General features: G+C 42.0%; 2 protein-coding genes across 5 annotated transcripts in view; both read left to right on the forward strand.

Annotated features, from left to right (window-relative positions):
* ptp4a2b (protein tyrosine phosphatase 4A2b) overlaps positions 1–4,427 on the forward strand; it is a 21,001-nt gene extending 16,574 nt beyond the window's left edge. The window contains exons 5-7 of the mRNA XM_077008709.1: positions 1,838–1,968; positions 3,092–3,166; positions 3,255–4,427. Of these exons, the coding sequence (XP_076864824.1) occupies positions 1,838–1,968; positions 3,092–3,166; positions 3,255–3,366 (318 nt within the window). The 3' untranslated portion in view covers positions 3,367–4,427. The remainder of the gene's footprint in view (positions 1–1,837; positions 1,969–3,091; positions 3,167–3,254) is intronic.
* A 1,002-nt stretch (positions 4,428–5,429) lies between these two features.
* Positions 5,430–19,903, forward strand: anln (anillin, actin binding protein). 4 transcript variants are annotated; one of them, XM_077008714.1, is made up of 26 exons: positions 5,430–5,642; positions 7,638–7,788; positions 7,885–8,010; positions 8,134–8,280; positions 8,535–8,872; positions 9,023–9,401; positions 9,560–9,756; positions 9,838–9,939; positions 10,107–10,209; positions 10,743–10,838; positions 10,988–11,208; positions 11,300–11,448; positions 11,527–11,665; positions 16,112–16,247; positions 16,456–16,644; positions 16,787–16,913; positions 16,993–17,041; positions 17,130–17,183; positions 17,416–17,448; positions 17,563–17,584; positions 17,667–17,779; positions 18,055–18,108; positions 18,409–18,495; positions 18,601–18,708; positions 18,794–18,966; positions 19,152–19,903. In XM_077008714.1, exons 1-26 carry the CDS (start codon positions 5,625–5,627, stop codon positions 19,264–19,266), a joined length of 3,426 nt encoding a protein of 1,141 aa, XP_076864829.1. In that variant the 5' UTR covers positions 5,430–5,624; the 3' UTR covers positions 19,267–19,903. The 4 variants fall into 4 exon arrangements, with proteins under 4 accessions (XP_076864829.1, XP_076864826.1, XP_076864828.1 ...); XM_077008711.1 differs by having other exon boundaries at positions 7,885–8,280; XM_077008713.1 differs by lacking the exon at positions 10,743–10,838 and having other exon boundaries at positions 7,885–8,280.
* The last annotated feature ends 1,379 nt before the right edge of the window (positions 19,904–21,282 follow it).

Raw genomic sequence — 21,282 nt, forward strand, 5'->3', positions numbered from 1 at the left:
CTCGTCTGCTGCCTGTTCGCTTCAGGAAAAATGTGTATGTGCATGTTACACAGGCAGGACCTCTGTAAAAGCAGGAGATGGTACAGTGAAGCACTGCGTTGGCCTCTGTCTTGCTGTCTTGAAGTAGCTCTGTGTGTGAGTGAGTGAGTGTGTGTGTGTGTGTGTGTGTGTGTGTGTGTGTGTGTGTGTGTGTGTGTGTGTGTGTGTGTGCATGCGTATGTGTCTAAGCATGTCTGTCTCTGTAACAATGCTGCTTCCCCTGGGGGGGTGTGGGGTTCAATACCTGATATGGGCAAAGTGCTCTGTGCAGTTCCAATAAGAGTCCTTGGGCCTAACGCTACACATGCCTACCTCTGTAACATGGAGGAAGGCGCTAAGCTGCTCTGCATACGAGGGAGTTGTAGCTGTAAGGAGGGTGGAGGAGCATATGAAGCTACACCTGCAGGGAGGAGTTGTAGCTGTAAGGAGGGTGGAGGAGCATATGAAGCTACACCTGCAGGGAGGAGTTGTAGTTGTTAGGAGGAGGGTGGAGGATCATATGAAGCTACACCTGCAGGGAGGATTTGTAGCTGTAAGGAGGAGGGTGGAGGTGCATATGAAGCTACACCTGCAGGGAGGAGTTGTAGCTGTAAGGAGGAGGGTGGAGGATCATATGAAGCTACACCTGCAGGGAGGAGTTGTAGCTGTAAGGAGGGTGGAGGAGCATATGAAGCTACACCTGCAGGGAGGATTTGTAGCTGTAAGGAGGAGGGTGGAGGTGCATATGAAGCTACACCTGCAGAGAGGAGTTGTAGCTGTAAGGAGGAGGGTGGAAGTGCATATGAAGCTACACCTGCAGGGAGGAGTTGTAGCTGTAAGGAGGAGGGTGGAAGTGCATATGAAGCTACACCTGCAGGGAGGAGTTGTAGCTGTAAGGAGGGTGGAGGAGCATATGAAGCTACACCTGCACGGAGGAGTTGTAGCTGTAAGGAGGGTGGAGGAGCATATGAAGCTACACCTGCATGGAGGAGTTGTAGCTGTAAGGAGGGTGGAGGAGCATATGAAGCTACACCTGCAGGGAGGATTTGTAGCTGTAAGGACGAGGGTGGAGGTGCATATGAAGCTACACCTGCAGGGAGGAGTTGTAGCTGTAAGGAGGGTGGAGGAGCATATGAAGCTACACCTGCAGGGAGGAGTTGTAGCTGTAAGGAGGGTGGAGGAGCATATGAAGCTACACCTGCAGGGAGGCAGAGCAGCTCTGATAACTGCACAGAGACCAGGAGGCCAACAGTCCTCTCACAACCCTCACTCCTCTGCTAGCTCCTCGTTTCCTGTCGTTTTTCCACTTTCTTCTCTTCCATGTTTTTTTCCCTAGTGAAAATTGACTTCTCAGTGAGGCCATGTTTAGTTAGAATTTATTTGCCAGAAACAGGCACTGCTTTCTCCAGATGACATTAGACTTGTGCGTCATTTGGGTAAACTAGATACCTCCTGTTTCAGAGCTTCCCCTGTTCCTTTTATTTCTTTCTCATCCCTGTAGCCCAATGACTCCCTCTTATCTCTCCATCTCCCTCCCTCTCTCCTGTACTCTGAGGTCTTATTGATCTCATCTTTCCAGCCTCGCGGTATCTTTTAATCTCTGGACTCTCCTCCTCTGCTTTGCCAAACCATCTCTCCTTCTTTCTCTAGTCTCTTACTCTTCTTTGTGCAACTTGGCTGGGAGGAGGCCAGCACTCTGTGGCCAAGTGCCCAAAACCAGTCCGTGAGAACTCTCCCAATGCTTTAAGCTTGGAGCTGGTTTGCGGGCCAATTCTTCCTATAATTTTTTTTTTCTTTTCTCTTTTTTTTTATTGCACAGGACTGGCCTTTTGATGATGGAGCTCCACCTCCCACCCAGACTGTTGATGATTGGCTGAACTTGTTGAAGACAAAGTTTCGAGATGAACCGGGATGCTGCATTGCAGTTCACTGTGTGGCGGGGTTGGGCCGGTGAGAGATCTTTTGCTGTTTATCAAATCCTTTGTATTCTTGGTGTGCTACTCCTGTTTAGAACAAGTACAAATGCCGTCCTTCCCATTTAATGGTCCTGTTCTTTAGTCTTAATGCAGTTTGCTTTTAAATGACATGGATGTGTCAAGGAAATTTGATTAGTCACTAATTCCTTGATTGCAGGTTCCAGCATACCTTTATCATGTGAGGTTGCACTTGCTTTCCTCAAAGGTATCAAAAGGATCTGCTGTTGTGTAATTTCAGTTCCTTTCAGTTTCAGTTCCTTTCAGTTGAAGTTAAGGTCCTAGTGTCCACAGTCTTCTAAAATCTTTGACAGGCCCTCCCTCCTGATGAGCACACCTTCACTTTTTTGCATTCTAATAAGCAGAGGTATTGTTCACATTTACAGACTCTGGTCTGACATATGGATAAGGAGTAACAGCATTACAGTAGCTTAAAATTATAGATAGATTTTGACATTCATCATGACTTTTGTCCATATGGTAATAAACTTTTACTTGTCAGCAAGTGTCTTCAACTGTAAGCAACTCACACATTTACCACCACCACTCTAGCAGATAAACCCACAGGGGCGTTTTTCTTTGCGCCTTTAAAACTACTTTTTTTTTTTTTAAGTTGAGTTGAAGTGGTAGAGTGAGCAGTAAGACTGCGTAGTTCTCAAGCAGCAGCTTCTGGTGCCTTCCATTTCTTAGAGAGCCTAGCGGATGTGATTTTTGTCTTAATGTGGGAATGTTACTGTTTCTTATGAGAGCTCAATAATTCTGATGTCTTAGTGGTGTTACTTTCTAACTGTACAAGCTTGAACAATACATGCATTAGTAAATACAATACATACATTAGTAGTTTTTTTGTGAATTCTCAAACTATTTTGATATTTTTCTTTTGAATTGTTGGATCAATTTAATTTTTTAAGTAGCGAGTATCGTCTCCCACAATAACAACTGCTACCTTATCCAATATAATGTCTGCTGTTGCATGCTGTAATAAAAAGCATGCCAAGACGCATTCCATGAACATGACGAGTACTGAAAGATAAGATTCATATTCTAATTTCTGCATGTTCAAACAGCACTCACCTCCTTTCTTCCTGTATTCTCCACAGGGCACCTGTACTGGTGGCGCTGGCCCTAATTGAGAGTGGGATGAAATATGAGGATGCGGTCCAGTTTATACGACAGTATGTAAACATCGCCAGCAAACTGGTTTATTTGATGTGCGAATAATCACTTCTCACTGTTTGACTCACTGCATTTTCTGGTTCTCAGGAAGAGACGTGGAGCCTTCAATTCCAAACAGCTTCTTTACCTCGAAAAATACAGACCCAAGATGCGTCTGCGGTTCAAGGATGCCAACGGTCCCAACTGCTGCATTCAGTAACTTGTCAGTTGTACACAACTAGTGGGAAATTCACTTAGGGGAGAAAGCGCAAGCTGTGGGTAATTATTGTGATGATTTATACTCCAAGTCTTGGCTAATCAATCACAGAGATGTAATGAATGAAAGTTGATCTGTGGATTCACCAGCTGTATGATTGAGAAAGGTCAAAGCACACAGATAAGCCTGCCTTCTGGTTAGTGTACCAGTAATGGGCTAAACCAACAGAAGTCCCTCTTGATTTCCCAAATGTCCAATCATGGGATAAATTCTTATTTTTCTTTTTTCTGAAATTAATTCATCCATGGTGAAAAGATTTACAATTGTGTAATGCTTTTGGTTATGATTATGATTAACAATATTGTTATATTTGGACAAGACAATATACATGACTGAAAAAACATTGAATGACAATATCCTATATTAAAACAACAACTCAAGTTGTTAAGAGGAGCCAAAATGTTCCCTTGAAATACAGTGCTGTTCTCCCCCCTTTTTGAAGTCACTTTTAATTTAGGGTCGGGCTGGGTTTTAAATGTCAACTGTATTTATTCACTATAATGAACATGTCGTGACAGGAGAGTGGTTGGGGCCAGGGCACTTTTTTTCCTTTATGGAGCCATGTTATTTTCACTTCTGTTTTCTGAATCTCTGGGGAGTGCAATATTCAGTCCAATTTAGAAAAGCAGTCATCATTTAGGACCGTCCTACACACTCGGGAATGCGTGGCTAGTTTTAGGTACTACTCATCCACTATACCTGCTCACTCCTCGCTAGTGGGTCAGTAACAGGCTTTGGTGTTGGACAGACTGTCAGTGCATACACAAACACTTGCTGTGACCCCACTGTTTAGCCCATAGGCACACTCAAGGAAGTGACAGTTGGGAGACAACCAAACCCCCCCCCCCCCCCTTTTTTTTTTATTTTGGGGTTTTTTTTTTTTTTTCCTTTGTTTTTGGTTTTGTTTTTTTTTTTTTTGTTTTTTTTTGTAAATCTTTGCCCACAGTTGAAAATACCCCCCATATTGGTTTTAACATGAATAAATAAATTGATATGAACTGCCATTAGGTTTCTTGTCCTTCTTTAGTAATTGGGTATGTGTTCCAAAACCTCTCACAATATTACACTTTTAGATAAATTATGTCACTTATCTAATTTGTATAACTGTTCAAAACTTGTTGCTGTAAAAATTAATATGTTCATGTAAGTTATGAAGTGACAAATTCATAGATCTGTTTGGGAGAGTTTGTGTAGTCAATTCAAAGGTAATTTCATGAATGCTGGAATATTTCATCAATTTGGGTCAATCAACTCTTAAATTGGGTTCAATTTTAAATTGTATCGGTACACTTGAACTAATTGTGTACATTTCAATATTAACCCGGTATTTCACGTTTCCATGCTTGAGAAAATCATGTCCTTTCGACCGTTTGTATTGGCTGTACCACTGGTGCACCTATAGCGCCATCTCCTGGGGTTAAAATAAACCTACATTATCGTTTACATATGGAAGACTGACTGCCGGGGCCAAAACTACCACAAACAGGAACGGGGTATGAAAATGGCCCAAAAGAATAGTCGCCACTTTCCAAAGGGACTTTACAAGCTTCTAGGTAGCTATTTCCCGAAGATATATTTGTTTTGGTCAATTCATTTTAGACATCGGAATCAATGTTATTCTTGCCATTTCAAATTGTGACCTGGCTGCTAGCTCTGCCCTAGTATGGTAAAAAACGAAGAACTTGTGTCCAGTCTCTTTTAGAATGCCAGGTAGTTTTATATGGGTAGACTGGCTCGGTTTATTAAAATCAATCAGTGAACGAGCGAGTAAAAATATTTTTAAATATTCTATTTCTAAAACAATTCATTCGAGTTCTCAGGTACAATTATCTATTCACTTTCATCCAGTAAATAAAACAAATGAACTGTCATGTTTTCAAATATTGTGAAGGACTAATTTCAGTTGAAAGCGTTCACTCTCCAGCTGGATAGAGGAAGTGGGCGTTACCCCAGAGTGGATGACGCGCGCGTGACCGTTGCAGCGGAGTGGGTGGCGCGTGCGTGACCGTTGGTGACTGCGCAGTGCGAGCGGCGCTGAAATTCAAATTTGAACAGATGGAACAAACAGAAGAAGACTGGACAGCTAGTTGGCCACATGCTAGCGTCCCTGAGACAAAGACAGACGCCAGTAACGTTAATTAACTAGATTAGGTGTACTTTTGCTTAATTTAGCGTTTATTGTCGAGCTGTCTTATTTTACAATGGATCCTTTCACCGAGGTAAATGCAATATGTGATTGTTTTCTGTCCTTCTTTCGACAAGCGTGCTTGGATTGTGATTAAGAAATGCTAGGTTTTATTTAACCATAGTATTCTGCTAAATGTTGAATGCCAACATTGTTGTAAGTAGATAGTTAACTATGTTATCACTAAATTCATTTCGACGTGCTGTGGCTGCGTAGTCATTTTTCCCCAGTAATAAATTCTGTACTGGCTAGTTAGCTTACTAACATAAACCTGTCTGGATTGAACTAACCTAAGTTAACTAACGTTAGCTAGCTAAGACTTCCATGCGCCTGGCTGAGGTGGGTTAGTCTAAAGTTACCTGGGTGTGACGGTTTATGTTTAGCTAAAACTAGCATAACTTAAACATTATGGATTTAACTAGCCTAAGTTAACTTACGTTTGCTAACCTAGCCAAGAATGTTTTCATGCGTGCGCAACACGGAGGTGTGGGTTAGTCTAGAGTTAGCTAACTGGGTGTGCCGAGGTTTAACTAGTTGTAGTTTGCAGAAAACAGTCACAGTCATGTGACTCCTCTACAGACATGTTTAGGGAATGACAGCAACTAACTGAATTTTCCACTCATTCTCTGGGATGCTGCCAACACCGAGCACAGAAACAGTCAGGAATGTGCGGTCTGGCTCTAGCCAGAGTTGTTCAAACCTGATGCGTTGCTTAGCTAAGCTAGCTAACTGTAAAGTGTGTAACTCAATATTGGCAAACGTATGAGGGTGTGTTATTCTTCATGCATGGCCCCTTGCGATCATTTTTTTTCCGAAGGCGTGTTTCTTGTGCAATAAAGGTAAACGTAAGAACACAATAAAATATTTAAATAAAACTTAATGTAGCACAGTTATCGCTATTTAAACAAATGTTGTTAATTTCAGATCAAGACTCGTGTAAAGACAGTATTTGTTTTGGTGTAGTTTTCATTGTTGGTAGTTAATCGCATCCTTTTTAATATGTAATCTATAATACAGATCTCTGTGCCCTTATATGAGGAATACAGTTCAGAGCATTAACGCCCGGGGTGGGAAGAGGGAGCTGGAAATGCTCATGCAAGTTTGAAAATGTTCAGGCTTTACTTTTGAAGGCTGCAGGACAACTAGGATTACAGATTGGATTGTGAGAGATTGACTCAGTATTCTCAAATAAAACGAGGCTGTAGGGGTCCCAGTAAGTGTGCTCATTAAGTTCTCAAAAACGTGCACACACGCATGCAGGCACGTATGAGGAAAACATCACATTTGACAGTTTCTATCACTGGATCAAAGTTCCAAATATTGAAACATGCATGAAAGGAGAAAACTGGAGTGTCTGATAAACTGGGAAATTGTTATTTAAATAGTACAAATGTGATGGACTATTTACACCCACCTGAAGTGTGTGTGTGTGTATACCATATATATCGAGGCATAAATCTCTATATATTAAGGGAAACTGACCATATAGTGCATGTCTGGGTAGCTGTTAAACAGCCATGTTTTTGATGGCTTTTTTACAAGACCACCAAGTGCTGCTTACATGTTGCACATCCTCATTCAGTATTGGCTACTCTGATTTATTTACATCAAAGCACAACACATTTCCAAAAACAGTAGAACTGGTCAGTCATCAAATGTGCTCATCAAATTAATTGTTTTTAATTTTTATTTGTCTTTAAAAGTTGAAGGTGGGCTTAAGGTACATGGATTTATTGAGTGCACACCCTACTCTCTAGACTCTGACTTAAATTGGTATATTTAGATAACATGAAAATGGGTGTAGTTGGTTCCCAGAACATTTTCTTCTTACTTCTTGGGGGGGGGGGTCTTATTTTATTAGTCCAATGTAAGATTTTAATGATCTAATACAAGTCCTCCATATGTAGACCTTCCTCAAACAACTATACAATATATACTCAATGAAGTGTAATGTCATACATCCTTTCCTTCGAAATATGCTTTTGATAATGTTCTCCTGTCAAAATGTGTTGTGAACTTCTTTGCTCAGAAACTGTTGGAGCGCACACGTGCCCGCAGGGAGAATCTTCAGAAGAAGCTGGCAGAGAGACCCACAGCAGCCAACCGGCAGATGGTGAAGAGAACGAGAGAGCCACTTGCAGAGACCAACAGTATCATAAGTGTGCCACCAACAGAAAAGGGTACCATTTATGCAACGCTTCTTGACTTTGGTCATGGTGGTGTGTAGGTGTGTGATAAGGAATCTGAAAATGTGCTTATGTGTGTTTGTGTTCCAGTACTTCCCTCTCCCCTACCTTCTGCTTCTAAACGCCGGTGTTCAGAGGAGAACGCGCCTTTAACTGGGGAAGAGAACAAGGAGCCAGTTGCCATAACGGACAAGAAGCCTCCCATGGCACCAAGCAGTATCCACTCTGCCTCGGTAGAGAGAATGACTGTCTGCCCTAGTTCAGACACAAATGCTGGTCTTGTTTGCCCTGCTTCAGACACAGGGAAGATTGTGTTGGCTTCTTCACAAACAATACCAGGGTCCACAGAAAATGTGATGAAATGTTCTGTACTGGAGGAAGAAAAGGACATTCCTAAAGACGGTCCTGCTCACATGCCAACCTCTAGCAACATGAGATCCCGCCTGCAGAGACTGGCTGAGCAGAGACAGTACTGGGATTCAGAGGGTGGGTTGTAGTCTCATTTATTTCTTAGATTTTTTTTATAGGTAGAAATTTTAAAAACACATTTTGATTTTTTTTTTGTGATCATTCACACATTGTGGCATAAATATTAAGTACTTTAAACTTTAGTTAATATATCAGCTTTTTCTTTTCAAGGATTTGTGTTTCAAGCAGCATGTACGATTGAATGTAATAACAGCTTTATATGAATACAGGCGATAATTAAAGTTATTTGAAATATTGAACTATATTTACAGGCAACTGTGAGCCAGTATCCAGCAGCATGGCTCTGTCCCCTCTGAAGTCCCAGAGACTGGAGGTTACTACAGCTCCACCTCCAGCTCTCGCACCATCAGACAAACCAGTAGGTCGGAAGGGGAGACTGGCAAACCTTGCTGCTACAATCAGTTCCTGGGAAGATGACCTTGGACATGCTCCTGCCTGTCAGGATGCTGTTAAAGGCAAGCCTGCAATAGCGTACGTGGCTCCACCAGCCTATGTGGAAAAGAGCATTAGCACAAAGACCCCTGCAGTTACTCAACCCACTCTGCATGTCAAGCCAGTTGCTAGCAAGCCTGTCCACAGCACTCCGCAGGTAAATATGCAACAACAAAAAATAGCTGGTGGTTTGTTGTTTAAATTGTGTGTGAGCCTGACAATGACTTATTGTTTGCTTATTTTATTTTTGTCTTGTTGCATCTGTAAAAATTTAAATAAATTCAACTTTATGCATTATTTGTCGTAGATGCCAGTTTATTCTCCAGTCAAATCATCCAGAGTGATTCCTCCTGCCCCACAGAAGACCGAGGTTCCTGGGGCTAAATTGTCTAAAGGACTATCCTCCCCTGTGTCCAGCCCTGGGAAAAGCTGCCCTAGCCAACCATCGACTCCAATCAAATCTGAAAAAGTTCCCTCTCATAATTTAGAAACATCCTCAGGTTCCCACAGTCCTCTCAAAGTTCATACCCCAAGCAAAGAGTCAGGTGCCGGAACAGTGTTTACCCCAAGTCCTACAAAATCAAAATTGCCAACCAAACCATCCTCTTCCCTGGCTGTCTCTCAGGGTGACAAAAGGTTGGCCACAGAAGCCACACCAAAACAGAGAGGCCCAGCTGGAACTCCTGGTGAGTGACCCAGTTATAATGTTTATTTGAAGTTACTAGACTGCAGTTACGTGCCTTTGTTTAAGGTGACATGCTCAATGTCCTTATTTATTTTGAGCTGTGTGTTGTACATTTATTTATGTATTAGCTGGGTTTAGATTTTTACGTGCTGTCTTTAGGTGTTAAGTCCTTCTTGGAGCGTTTTGGGGAAAGATGCCAGGAACGTAGTCAGGGCTCTCCCCTTGGTGGAGGGGGTCAAGGCCGCACGCCTGCTGCCACTCCACTGGCCACACCTAAATCCAGACTTCTCCAGGAGAGACTGCCTGTTGCACAGTCATCCTCCACTACTGCTATCCTCACTCAAAAGCACAAAATGGTGTGTAATTTTAACATTCCTAATGTATGCTTTGAAACCGTTAGAATTTGGATGTTTGACCACCTTTCCTTTCGTCACTAGGAGCGTGAGGCAGAGCTGGCACAGATTCGCAATCGATTTCAGAATGACAACAAAAAAAGCAAAGAGGATCTCTCAGAGGTCAAAGGTGGCTTTGAATCCAAGGTAGAAAGTCCTACATCTTTAAATGTATAAACTGGTTGATGGGTATAAAAAATGTAGTGTAATAGATCTTTGAACAAGTCCTGAATTACATTTCTGTATTATTTATTACAACTGATCAAACTCATGAGCACATTGAAATACAACATTGTGGCATTCTTTATCATCAGACAGTTGAAGATCTTAAGGAAGGTTCTGACACTGCTCTTTGCAGTGAGCCTTCAGCACCACTCTTGGACAATATGGAAACTCCTTCCAAGATCAGTGAATGTGGTAAAAAATATATATATATTTAAATTGTTAAATGTAAATTGTTAAATGTAAATGTTAAATGGCTATTTGTCACAATTAACCATATGTTCCCATGTGTTAATTTATCATTGTGGTACTGATTTGACGCACGTTTGGCAAATCACTGCATTAGCATGAACAGAAATAATAAACAATTTTGGTAAAACGTTATACAGGCCAGTCTTGAATCATATATAATGGTAGCACTGTGTTTTAGTATACCACAAAGCATATCTTAGTCACAGTAAGTACATTCACAGCCCTAATTATGGGCAGTTTTGTCTAGAATGTGATTTGTAATCAAAATCTTAGAATGCAGGAAACCGACAGCGATTGGAAAACAGAATTTCCAGCATTGAATTGCACATGTAACACTTTGACAGCAAGACATAATTTGAGAAACAGGATAAATGTAACAAGGGCTGTTCAAGAATATAGACTCGGGGTAAACCTGGTATAGAAGGTAATGGTATGGTTGTTTCTAAAGTGAGTCTTTAACCAGATTCTTCCATCAGAGATGTCAAGCGCGAAGCCTGACACAGCAAGCCCTGTGAAGTGTGCCAAATTATCTGTGGAAAAAGCAAAAATGGATGAGCAAGGAAAAGTAGAAAGTGAGGAAATGAAGGACTCTTTGCTGATTGTTTCATTTGCTATAAAAGAATATTATAATATACCTTTTTTAATCTATTTACTTAAATCTATTTTATATTAATATTTAATTTTATAATTCCATTTTAATGTATTATGCATTAATTTACAGAAACAAAGGAAGATGTCCATGAGCTCGAGATGAATGTGGATGGTTCTGTAAACTCTGAAGTCATTAATGATCTTTTTGATGGAGTTTTGGAAGAGAGTGGACAAAGTAGTGCTGATGAAAATGAAGAGGAAGATGCACTTAACATCTCCTCCATGTCTCTCCTAACACCACTAGCAGAGACTGTAGCTGCAGTGGTCAAGAGTCCTGAGAGGAAAATCATGGTGAGTTGGCTTAGCATTTTTGTATCCTTTTACTGGTAATTGGTAGTACTGTTTATACACAATTTTATATCCTTGTGTTCTGATAAATTAGACATCAACCCCAACCAGCTCATTTAATGTGAGGAGTGGGACTCCTGAGAGCGTCTCCAGACCCACAAAATTCCAGCGGGCCTGGATGCAGAAAGTTGCCTCATCTGATGGCAGTGAGACCCTAGACGAAGAGCACAAGTTGCCATACAGGTGACATTACAGTAAATTGGTTAAATATTTGTTTAAATAAATCTTCAGAGATTTTGAATGGGTTCTTCTGGCTTTTAGCATTGATGCCTATAGATCGACAAGAGTGAAGGACTCTGAGAGACCTCAAGTGAAACAGGTGATTGTAAGGAAGGAAGATGTGTCTAAAAGAGTTGAGAACCGGGACCTCGGTCACATCAGCATTAGGCAAAAGATGCAGGTAAGAAAATAAACTTGCTAATTTTTTCAACTGATTTTTATTGTCCTCCATGGATCACCACCTTATCGTGGTGGAGGGGTTTGCGTGCCTGCATGATCCTAGGAGCTAGGTTGTCAGGGGCTATGCCCTGGTAGGGTCTCCCAAGGTAAATTGGTCCTAGGTGATGGGACAGACAAAGAATGATCCAAAAACCCTTATGGAACTCACAAATAGGGCAGTTGTGGCCTGTCTGTTAGGGAATTGGTCTTGTGACCAGAGGGCGTGGGTCCGATTCCCAGACCTGAGGCCATGACTGAGGTGCCCCTGAGCAAGGTCCTTAACCCTCAATTGCTCACTTGTATAAAAAATGAGATAAAAATGTAAGTCGCTCTGGATAAGGGCGTCTGCCAAATGCCATAAAATTTCAAATGTAAATGGTAATAACAGGACCCAGTTACCCTCGCCTGGATCAGGGTTATCGGGGCGTCATCCTGGAGGAGGGGCTCCTTGGCAAGTGCCTGGTGGCCGGGTATCTACCCATGGGGCCCGGCCTGGCACAACCCGAAGGAGATGCATGGGTTCACTGTCCCATGGGTCCACCACCTGTGGGAGAGGTGGTAGTAGTAAGGGTTTGGTGCATTGTGGATTGGGTGGTGGCAGAAGGCGGGGCCTTGGTGTACCAATCCCCAGTTACTGAAGCTGGCTCTTGGGACATGGGCTTACTCATAACTCCCCGGCTCTCTGCCTGTGTGTTTGTTTTCCCTGGTAGACCCGGTAGGGTTGCTTCCCTGCGCCTTCGGGTTGGGGAACAGGCTCTGACTGTTTGTGTTTATGCACCAAATGGCAGCTCAGAGTATCCGGACTTCTTGGAGTCCTTGGAGGGTATACTGGAAGGTGCCTCTTCTGGGGATCCCATTGTTCTGCTGGGGGAATTCAATGTTCACGTGGGCAACAACAGTAAGACCTGGAAGGGACTGATTGGGAGGAATGGCCTCTTTATCTGAACCCGAGTGGTGTTTTGTTATTGGATTTCTGTGCTCTTCACAGTCTGTCCATAACGAACACCATGTTTGAGCACAGAGGTGTCCATAAGTGTATATGGGACCAGGACACCTTAGGTCGCAGCTCGATGATCGATTTTGTAATGGTGTCATTGGACTTGCAACTGTGTGTCTTGGACACTCGGAGAGGAGCTGAGCTGTCAACCGATCACCACTTGGTGCTGAATTGGATCAGATGGTGGGCGAGGATGCTGGACAGAGGAAGAGAGTCCAGTCGAATCTCAGTTACAAGAACAATGTGGGTTCTGTCCCAGTCGTGTAACACTGGACCAGCTTATCACCCTTGTGGGGGTCCTAGAGCAGGGATGGGCAACTGGCGGCCCATCCCTAATATATCAATAATAATTTAATAATTAAAAGAAAAAAACCGATAGAGCAAGACTTTTTTGTTATTGTTACGTAGGGCTACGCCCCCCTCTCCTGTGTCGGTGTTGTTCCTTGCCCGGTTATCCCGCCCTGCGTGTCTGTTGTCCTGGTTTGCCTCTGTCTGCCACGCCCGTGTCGTCATTGTGTTCAGTTGTGTCCAGTTTAGTCCTGTGTACTTGTATCTCTGTGTTTCGCGCGTTGTCGGTTATTTGTGGTTTGTTCGGTTTTGTGGATTATCTGTCATCGCTGTTCTGGTATTTTCCATCTCCGTTGTGTTTCTGTGAATGGCTCTCCTGTTACGACTCCTGCCTGTCCTGTTGACCACTTGGACGGCTCTCCCGTTTTGCCCCGTGCCTGTACAAACGACTTTGCCTATGGAATTCCCCTTATTAAATCTCGCTCTTCTCAGCGTTTGTGTCCGCCTCGTCGCTCCGCAGCACGCTACGCTTTACAGTTCTTTGATATGAAGGAGTTCAAATTCCTTTTTGCACTTTTTTTATTAAGCAAATGTTTTGTCTTTGTTGCTTATTAAGGACATGTTAATGCATTTATATGCAGAAAATATATGTATGTTGGTGCAATAAACATACAGATCTGAATTCATTTAAAATGTGTTCTTATTGAGAATAATTTGAAGTGCGTGGTCATGTGGCCCTCCAATAATAGTGCTGAAAAAATTTTGGCCCTCTTTGTCATGGAAGTTGCCCATCCCTGTCCTAGAGGGTGCATGAGAGTTTGCTCAACCAGTCCACATGTGTTTTATGGATTTGGAGAAGGCATTCGACCATGTCCCTCGGAGATACCTCTGGGAGTGCTCCAGGAGTATAGGGTATGGGGCCCTTTGCTACGGGCTATCAATTCCCTGTACAAACGGAGCAAGAGCTTGATTTGCATGGCCGGCAGTAAGTCAGACTGGTTCCCGATGGACCATATCTGTCAAGTGTCCCGTTTTGGCCGGGAAAGTCCCGTATTTTACCGCTCTGTCCCGGCGTCATCCCGTATTTTTATTTTCCCGTATTTTTAGTTTTCAAATTATTTTTTTTTATTTTATTTTTTATAAAGCATTCATGTGCCGCTCCAAACAGAATTCTGTCACTAGCCTCGCGAGAACTGCCACCCAGACTACTGCAGGTGGCAGTTCTCGCGAGGCTAGTGACAGAATTCTGTTTGGCGTGGCACAAGAATGCTTTAAAAAAATAATAAAAATTGAAAACTCGCGGGTTTAGTCACATTTGTAGTTCAAAACATATTTGGGGTGTTTTTTCTTCATTTTTTGCCACGCCAAAGATGTTTTCGTCTCTACTGCAGCTATATGCAAATAACCGATTATGCAAATTAGGTGATGACGGCATATACGGGAAATGTCCCGTATTTTTAAATACAAAACTTGACAGGTATGCGATGGACTCCGCCAGGGCTGCCTTTTATCACCGAATCTGTTCATAACTTTTATGGACAGAAATTCTGGGCGTAGCCAAGTGGTGGAGGGGGTTGGGTTTGGTGGCCTCGGGGTTCTGTGTCTCCATTGCGAATGATGTGGTCCTGTTGGCATCATTTTGCCAGGACTTACAGCTCCTGCTGGAGTTTGCAGCAGAGTGCGAGGTGGCCGGGATGAGAATTGGCACCTCTAAAACTGAGACCATGGTACTCGGTCGGACATGGATGGAGTGCCCTCTCTGGGTCAGGAATGAATCCTTGCCTCAAGTGGAAGAGTTAAAGTATCTCGGGTTCTTGTTTACGAGTGAGGGAAGGATGGAATGAGAGATTGACGGGCGGATACTGCGGCTGCAGTATTGCGGACGCTGTACCGGACCGGTGTGGTGAAGAGAGAGCTGAGCCAAAAGGCAAAGCTCTCAATTTACTGGTCAATCTACATTCCGACTCTTACCTATGGTCACGAGCTCTGGGTAGTGATCGAAAGAATATACAAGCGGCCGAAATGAGTTTTCTCTGCAGGGTGTCTGAACTCTCCCTTAGAGATAAGGTACGGAGCACGGCCATCCGGAAGAGGCTCAGAGTAGAGTCGCTGCTCCTCCACATTGAGAGAAGCCAGTTGAGGTGGTTTGGGCATCTGGTCTGGATGCCACCTGGCTCTGGGCATGTCCAACTGGGAGGAGGCCCCGGGGAAGAGCCGGGACATGCTGGAGAGATTATATCTCTGGGCTGTCCTGGGAACGCCTCTGTATCCTCCCAAAGGAGCTAGAAGAGGTGGCTGGGGAGAGGGAAACCTGAACCTCTTTGCTTAGGCTACTGCCCCCACGACCCGAATCCGGATAAGCGGATAATGATGGATGGATTTTTATTACGTTTTCCTTTTTTCCTTAACTATAAATACAACCCCTGGCAAAAAGTATGGATACATATCTTGGTTACAGCTGACTGTGAACAGCCCACATCTTTAGCAACCACGTGTGAAGAGTTACCTTCTTCAAGAAGTTTCACAATCCTCTCTCTTGTTTCAAGAGACAGTTCTCTTGTTGGACTCATGGTTCTTGCCACTCCACTTCGTCCAGCAGCCCTCCAAGGTGTCATGACTGCAGGTGTTTTTACGTGCAGACTAACAATCAGATCTAATCTAAGGCAGATGTCCATTTAGGAAAAGGAAATTGACTGGGTGTGTCCTTATTTTCTACCTCCAATTTGAGTGATTCCATTTTTTTCCCTGTGCTTGCTCAAAAAAAAGTAACATTTACTTTGTTTCCATAATGGTTTTTTTTTCTTTTAGTATTTCTGAAGGCCAACAAGTTGCACTTTGGAATGACCTTATTATTGCATAATGTTTTTGATCTGAGTTTGTTCTACAGAATAAAATGTCTGAGCGCTCATCCCAGACTGGTGGTTCCATACTTTTTGCCAGGGGTTGTATTCGACACTTTGTTTACATGTTTTTGGTGTCTTGCCACTTTGTACCGTGTGTGTTGTGAGTCGTTGGCATTGTTCAATCTATGCTCATGTCCTATAGGATTGTGCAGCACTTTAGTCAACATTTGGTGTCTGTAATACTGGAACGTGAGGATTTTAAGTTGCGCTGTGCTCTTAGGTTCTTACCAATGAGATGAACCTGCAGCAGAGCGTAATCCATCAGGCCAGTCAGGCGCTAAACTGCTGCACTGATGAGGAGCATGGTAAAGGATCTCAGGTGGAGGCTGAGGCGGAGAGGCTGCTGCTTATTGCCAGTGAGTAACCAGTGTAATGCACGTGTTTCTTCTTCAGGTTGTCTAAACCATTGGCTGTTGTTCCAAGTGCATACTACATACTTCCATGCTGAATATTTTGTAGTGACATTTATCATAGTGATAAGTACGTATTCTTGTCAGAAGGCAACCGTTTTGTTTGTTGGTTGTGTTGTTATAATGGAAATTAATGGCACGTTTCTTTCTCCAGCTGAGAAAAGGGTAGCTCTGAAAGCTGAGCTGGATCGATTGAAGGCAGAGGGGCCAGTAGTTCAGAAAAAAAACCCTTCCAGGACTCAGGATGATATGGGTGTGCCTGCCTCCAAGGGCTCCATTACCCTTGAGGAGCTCCGATTACCACTTAAAGCTGACTTTGTCTGTTCTACTGCCAACAAACCTGGTATGTGCTCTCTGTTTAAATTTCTTTGTCGTAATACTTTTCATAAATAAGTGACAAAAGCAGTAAACCCCAGAACAGTGTTTCTGTCCTTTTTGTATGTGAAGCCATAGTCCTCAATAGATTCTCCCCTATCTTCCTAAAGAATCGAGAAAGCACTACTTCTTTGTGATGATCCGTGCTGGACCTGAAAACACGGTTGCGACTCCTCTAGCCAACACCCAAAGTGCCTTGAGTGGGGATGCACTGACCTTCTCCACCAAGTTTACTCTGTGAGTCTGGATGCCTTTTGTGACTAGTCTGAACATAAAGGCTACTCTTGTTACACCTAACATTTACCTCAACTTTCAGGCCTGATGTGTCCAGTGACTTTGAGATTGACATTGAGGTGTACTATCTTGTAAGTACATCTTTTTCTTGATTTATTTCTTCATATGGTTTGATGGTGAATTTTTATGTTAATAATTGTCAATTTTCTGTGTTTGCAGGTTCAGAAAAGTGAGCTGCTACTTGATAAAAGGAAAAAGCCCAGCAAGTCAAAGGTATCTGGTTTTTCTGTTGTTTATCTGTCTAAATAATTTTAATAGTTGAAAGATATTCAATACAAACAGGAAAAGGCTTCCTTCATTTTATGTATATTGTAATGAAATAGACACTTGTGCTTTTTGAAGGGTTCAAAATTATATGGTTCTCACCTGTGCTTAGTGTTAGGATGAACAGATATTTGCTGTGTCTAGGGTTTAGGATGAACAGATCTTGTCTTTTTCTCTTTAGGCTATCACTCCCAAGAGATTCCTTGCCATTACTGTAAGTACCCTCTTGTTTGCTGTTAATATAATGTTATATATTATATGCATGTATGTGTGTACTATTTTTTTTTTATGTTTAAGAAAAGCTTTTCCTTTTTTATTTTCTTTATAGAAAAGTAATCTTCAAACACCTGGTGAGTGCTGCATACAAATGTAAATTAATGCTGTTTACCATTGGTCTATGTGAGTCATTAAGATATCTGTTTGCTCTTGTAGTAATGGCAAGCCCTGGTGGTCCAAACGCAGTGCGCACCAGTAATTTTGCTCTTGTTGGATCTCACAAGTTAACTTTGGCCTCGATTGGAAAAAACAAATTTCCCCTGGAAAAGGTAAAAGGATAATATGTTCTCCTAAATGCCTTTCTGCTACTCATTTCATTCCAACTGGTGTTCTTTTGTAATAATTACTGCTGAATACACCTTACTAACAGTTGGGATGATGAAGCGAAACACTGATGGTAGTTCTTTCTGTTGGGTTTAATAAGAGTAGAAATGGCCCAGTTCTTTGGGCCATACTTATTTCCCTATTGGCAAGCAGTTTTGTGCACTTTGCTATAACCTGCACATATCAGCTTATTTACATGCACTCGTTTCTCTCTTTATAGATCAGATATGAAGGCAGTGAGAGCAAGCTTCTCAGTGACATGTTTCAGAACAAGGTGTTTACAATTGCCCCTCCTTCAGTTAAATGAGGGTTGTCTGCTTGCTGTCATCCTAACAAATATGTGCTGCAAAAGCTCACATTGTCACTAATGTTGAAAATGCAGTGCTTGGTTTGTATGCACGTGTAAGCTGTATGTTCTTACAAAGGGCGGAACGGGTGGACTCTTGGGATTTCATCTCTTTACCCCCCCTTCCCCCGTACAGAAATACCTGATGAATTCTCTTCAGCTGACACATTGCATGTGTGCTGCTGTTTGCCTAAGCTCTCCTTCTCATCCTCCTCCATGCACATCTAGGTGCCGTTCCTCAGTCCTCTGGAAGGTCATGTCTACCTACGCATGCACTGTGAGGTTGACTCTCGTGTGGAGGAACGAGGATTTCTGGTGAGCACTCTTGCATGTATTTCACAAAATAGTAGGTTTTCATTGCTTAAATTAGTGCTGCAAATAAGTATGACTTTGTACTGATACCTGGATCATACATTACAGACCATGTTTGAGGATGTGAGCGGATTTGGAGCGTGGCATAGAAGATGGTGTGTCCTTTCAGGGTACTGCATCTCCTACTGGACCTACCCTGATGATGAGAAACGAAAGGTACGCAAAATCAAGCAGAACTTCATTTCTACTACATGTTTCGCAATGTAAGTTCATTTTACCTAGGAACGACTTTTCTGTCTAGAATCCAATTGGTCGCCTCAACTTGGCCAACTGTGTGAGTCGCAAAATAGAGCCCGCAAACCGCGAGTTCTGCGCTCGGCCCAATACCTTTGAGCTGATCACAGTGAGACCACAACGAGAAGATGACAAAGAAACTCTTGTCAGCCAGTGCAAGAACACCATGTGTGTCACCAAGTAAGGGCTCACTCTCTCTGTTCTGTCAGTTTATTTAGGAGTCCTGTATAACATGTCGTGCTGGTAATTCTAGGACTCAATGATTATTAATAAAATTATTAATATTAATAAATATATTTTGTACCCCATATGTGTGCATCAGAGGGGATGTGCAAGCAATATATGACACATTTTTTAACACACAGGAACTGGCTTAGTGCTGACACAAAGGAAGAGAGAAACCTGTGGATGCACAAGCTCAATCAAATCCTAGTGGATCTGCGCATGTGGCAACCGGATGCATGTTACAGTCCCGTGTGATCCTCACATCATTCTCATTGAGAAGCATCAGTCTGGGTCTACGTTTTACATGAACTGCCAAAATGTTTCGTTGAGAAGTGCAATATAATACCAAAACTACATAAGGTTTGCAGGCGATTTAGAAATGAGGCATTTTAGTTGTTTGTGTGGGAGTTTTAATAAAGCCATATTATAGATATTTCAGTATTGCAATGTACAAATAATTCAACTCACATTTTTACAATTCTAGATGATGTAGTACATAATTAAACCTGGAAGTTGTTCTACTACAATAATAACCGGTTAAGAAAAGGCGTTGTGTCAACAGTCAATAGCTTGAAGAAACTTTAAAGTTCTAATAGTGTTCTTTATCACTGTATACAGCCAGAGGTTAATATCTTGGGGGGTGTGTTTTTTCTTTTATTATTTTTTTTATTTCATTATTTTACACAAAGTTCCGGTGTGATTTTCAGCACTGCTGTGGCTTAAAACCATAGCCCACATTATAAGTAATTCATATAAAATGCAAGTGTTTTTTGCTTAGAGATATTTCACGATGTTTGATGTTTAACATTTATATTTAAATCAACATTTTGCATATCTGCCACATCTGCTGTAACCAAATGGGTACATACAAAACAATATACATACAAAAGTCCATCGGTAGTTTTAGTTCTTTTTTCTGTAATTTTGAAATACAGTATTCAGTGCACATAATATATCCCAATTTTAAAAGAATCTATTGTTACACCCATCTCAGAAAGATTCAGAGCATCAGCTCTGATTTCATTATAATTTCATGACATGGTTAAGATATGTTTTATTTGTTGTGACTTTACTTGCTTTACCTTTAAAAACCAAGCACATCAGAATGTTTGGCTTGATTAGCTGCATTTCAACTAGATTTTTTTCTATTTTGATTTGATATATTCACTGGCTACTGAATAAGGTCAACGTTATGCATTTTGTTTTAACATTGTTTACAGGGGTTTAATTTGACTCATGAATGGTCAGATTACGCTGGTGTGGGCTTTTCTCTCCTTTCCTCAAACATTTACACATGCATAGTTGACTGAGATGAAGCATACATCATGTAGAGCTCCACATTCTTAGTCCTAAGCTTGCTTTCAGTGGCTGGCTTTTTTTATCTTGTATATTTGGCCAGAGGGATTTTGTAAAATTATTTTAAACATTGAAACTAATATGAATTTTGCTCAAAAGACTATAGAAGATGTATGTCTAGGTGCTTCCTAACGATTCTTAATTCACTACACGGTCCGATGGTGTTTCAGTGGGTCTGTTGGGTTTACGCCTTGTTTGAAACACTCCAAAAAGTGTAAAGAATTATGCAATGCTGACACTTTAATAAACGGCAGCAGCTTTGGTAAAACTGTTTGTATTAGTTTTTTCCGCTGTAGTTGCATTAGGTTTTAACTTGCTGTACTGTGGATGTTACGTTTTTTGACATGTTACTGCTGGTACTTAATAAGAATCAGGACATCTGACCATAAACGCGAACGCGCAAAACGGCTAGATCACCACAGTAAAGGACATTTTGGCAACACTATAAATTAATTCGTTTAAATTGGTTTATTGTGTTTTGCATCATTTTGGTGTTTCCACAATAAACATTTAAGACCCCCTCCCTTCCATGTACATATAGTGTCAAGTACATTACATAATTGAAATATTATACTGTTAAAGATTCTTTCAGATCTTCGTAAAAGTAATTTCTAGCTTTGGTAATCCTGTTTCTCGACGACATTAATCGACGGAACCAACATGGATCTAGGATCGGCTGTTCTAGCCCAAACTGATCCGATCTGAACTACTAAACATGGCATTAAGCCGCCACCGCTACGTGCCCCGCAACAATGCGATAAACGGATATCGTGTGGAGCGAGGAATGCCCTTCTATCCAATCAGCGTGGCTTCTGTTTGACCGGCTTGCCAACGCACCAATGAGAAAACACGTTGTGTTCAACGGACCAATGAGAGAACACGTTGTGTTCAACGCACCGGCAACGAGACGTCTAC

Source organism: Brachyhypopomus gauderio, chromosome 6 (genome assembly GCF_052324685.1).
Source record: "Brachyhypopomus gauderio isolate BG-103 chromosome 6, BGAUD_0.2, whole genome shotgun sequence".
In the NCBI taxonomy this organism is placed as follows: Eukaryota; Metazoa; Chordata; class Actinopteri; order Gymnotiformes; family Hypopomidae; genus Brachyhypopomus; species Brachyhypopomus gauderio.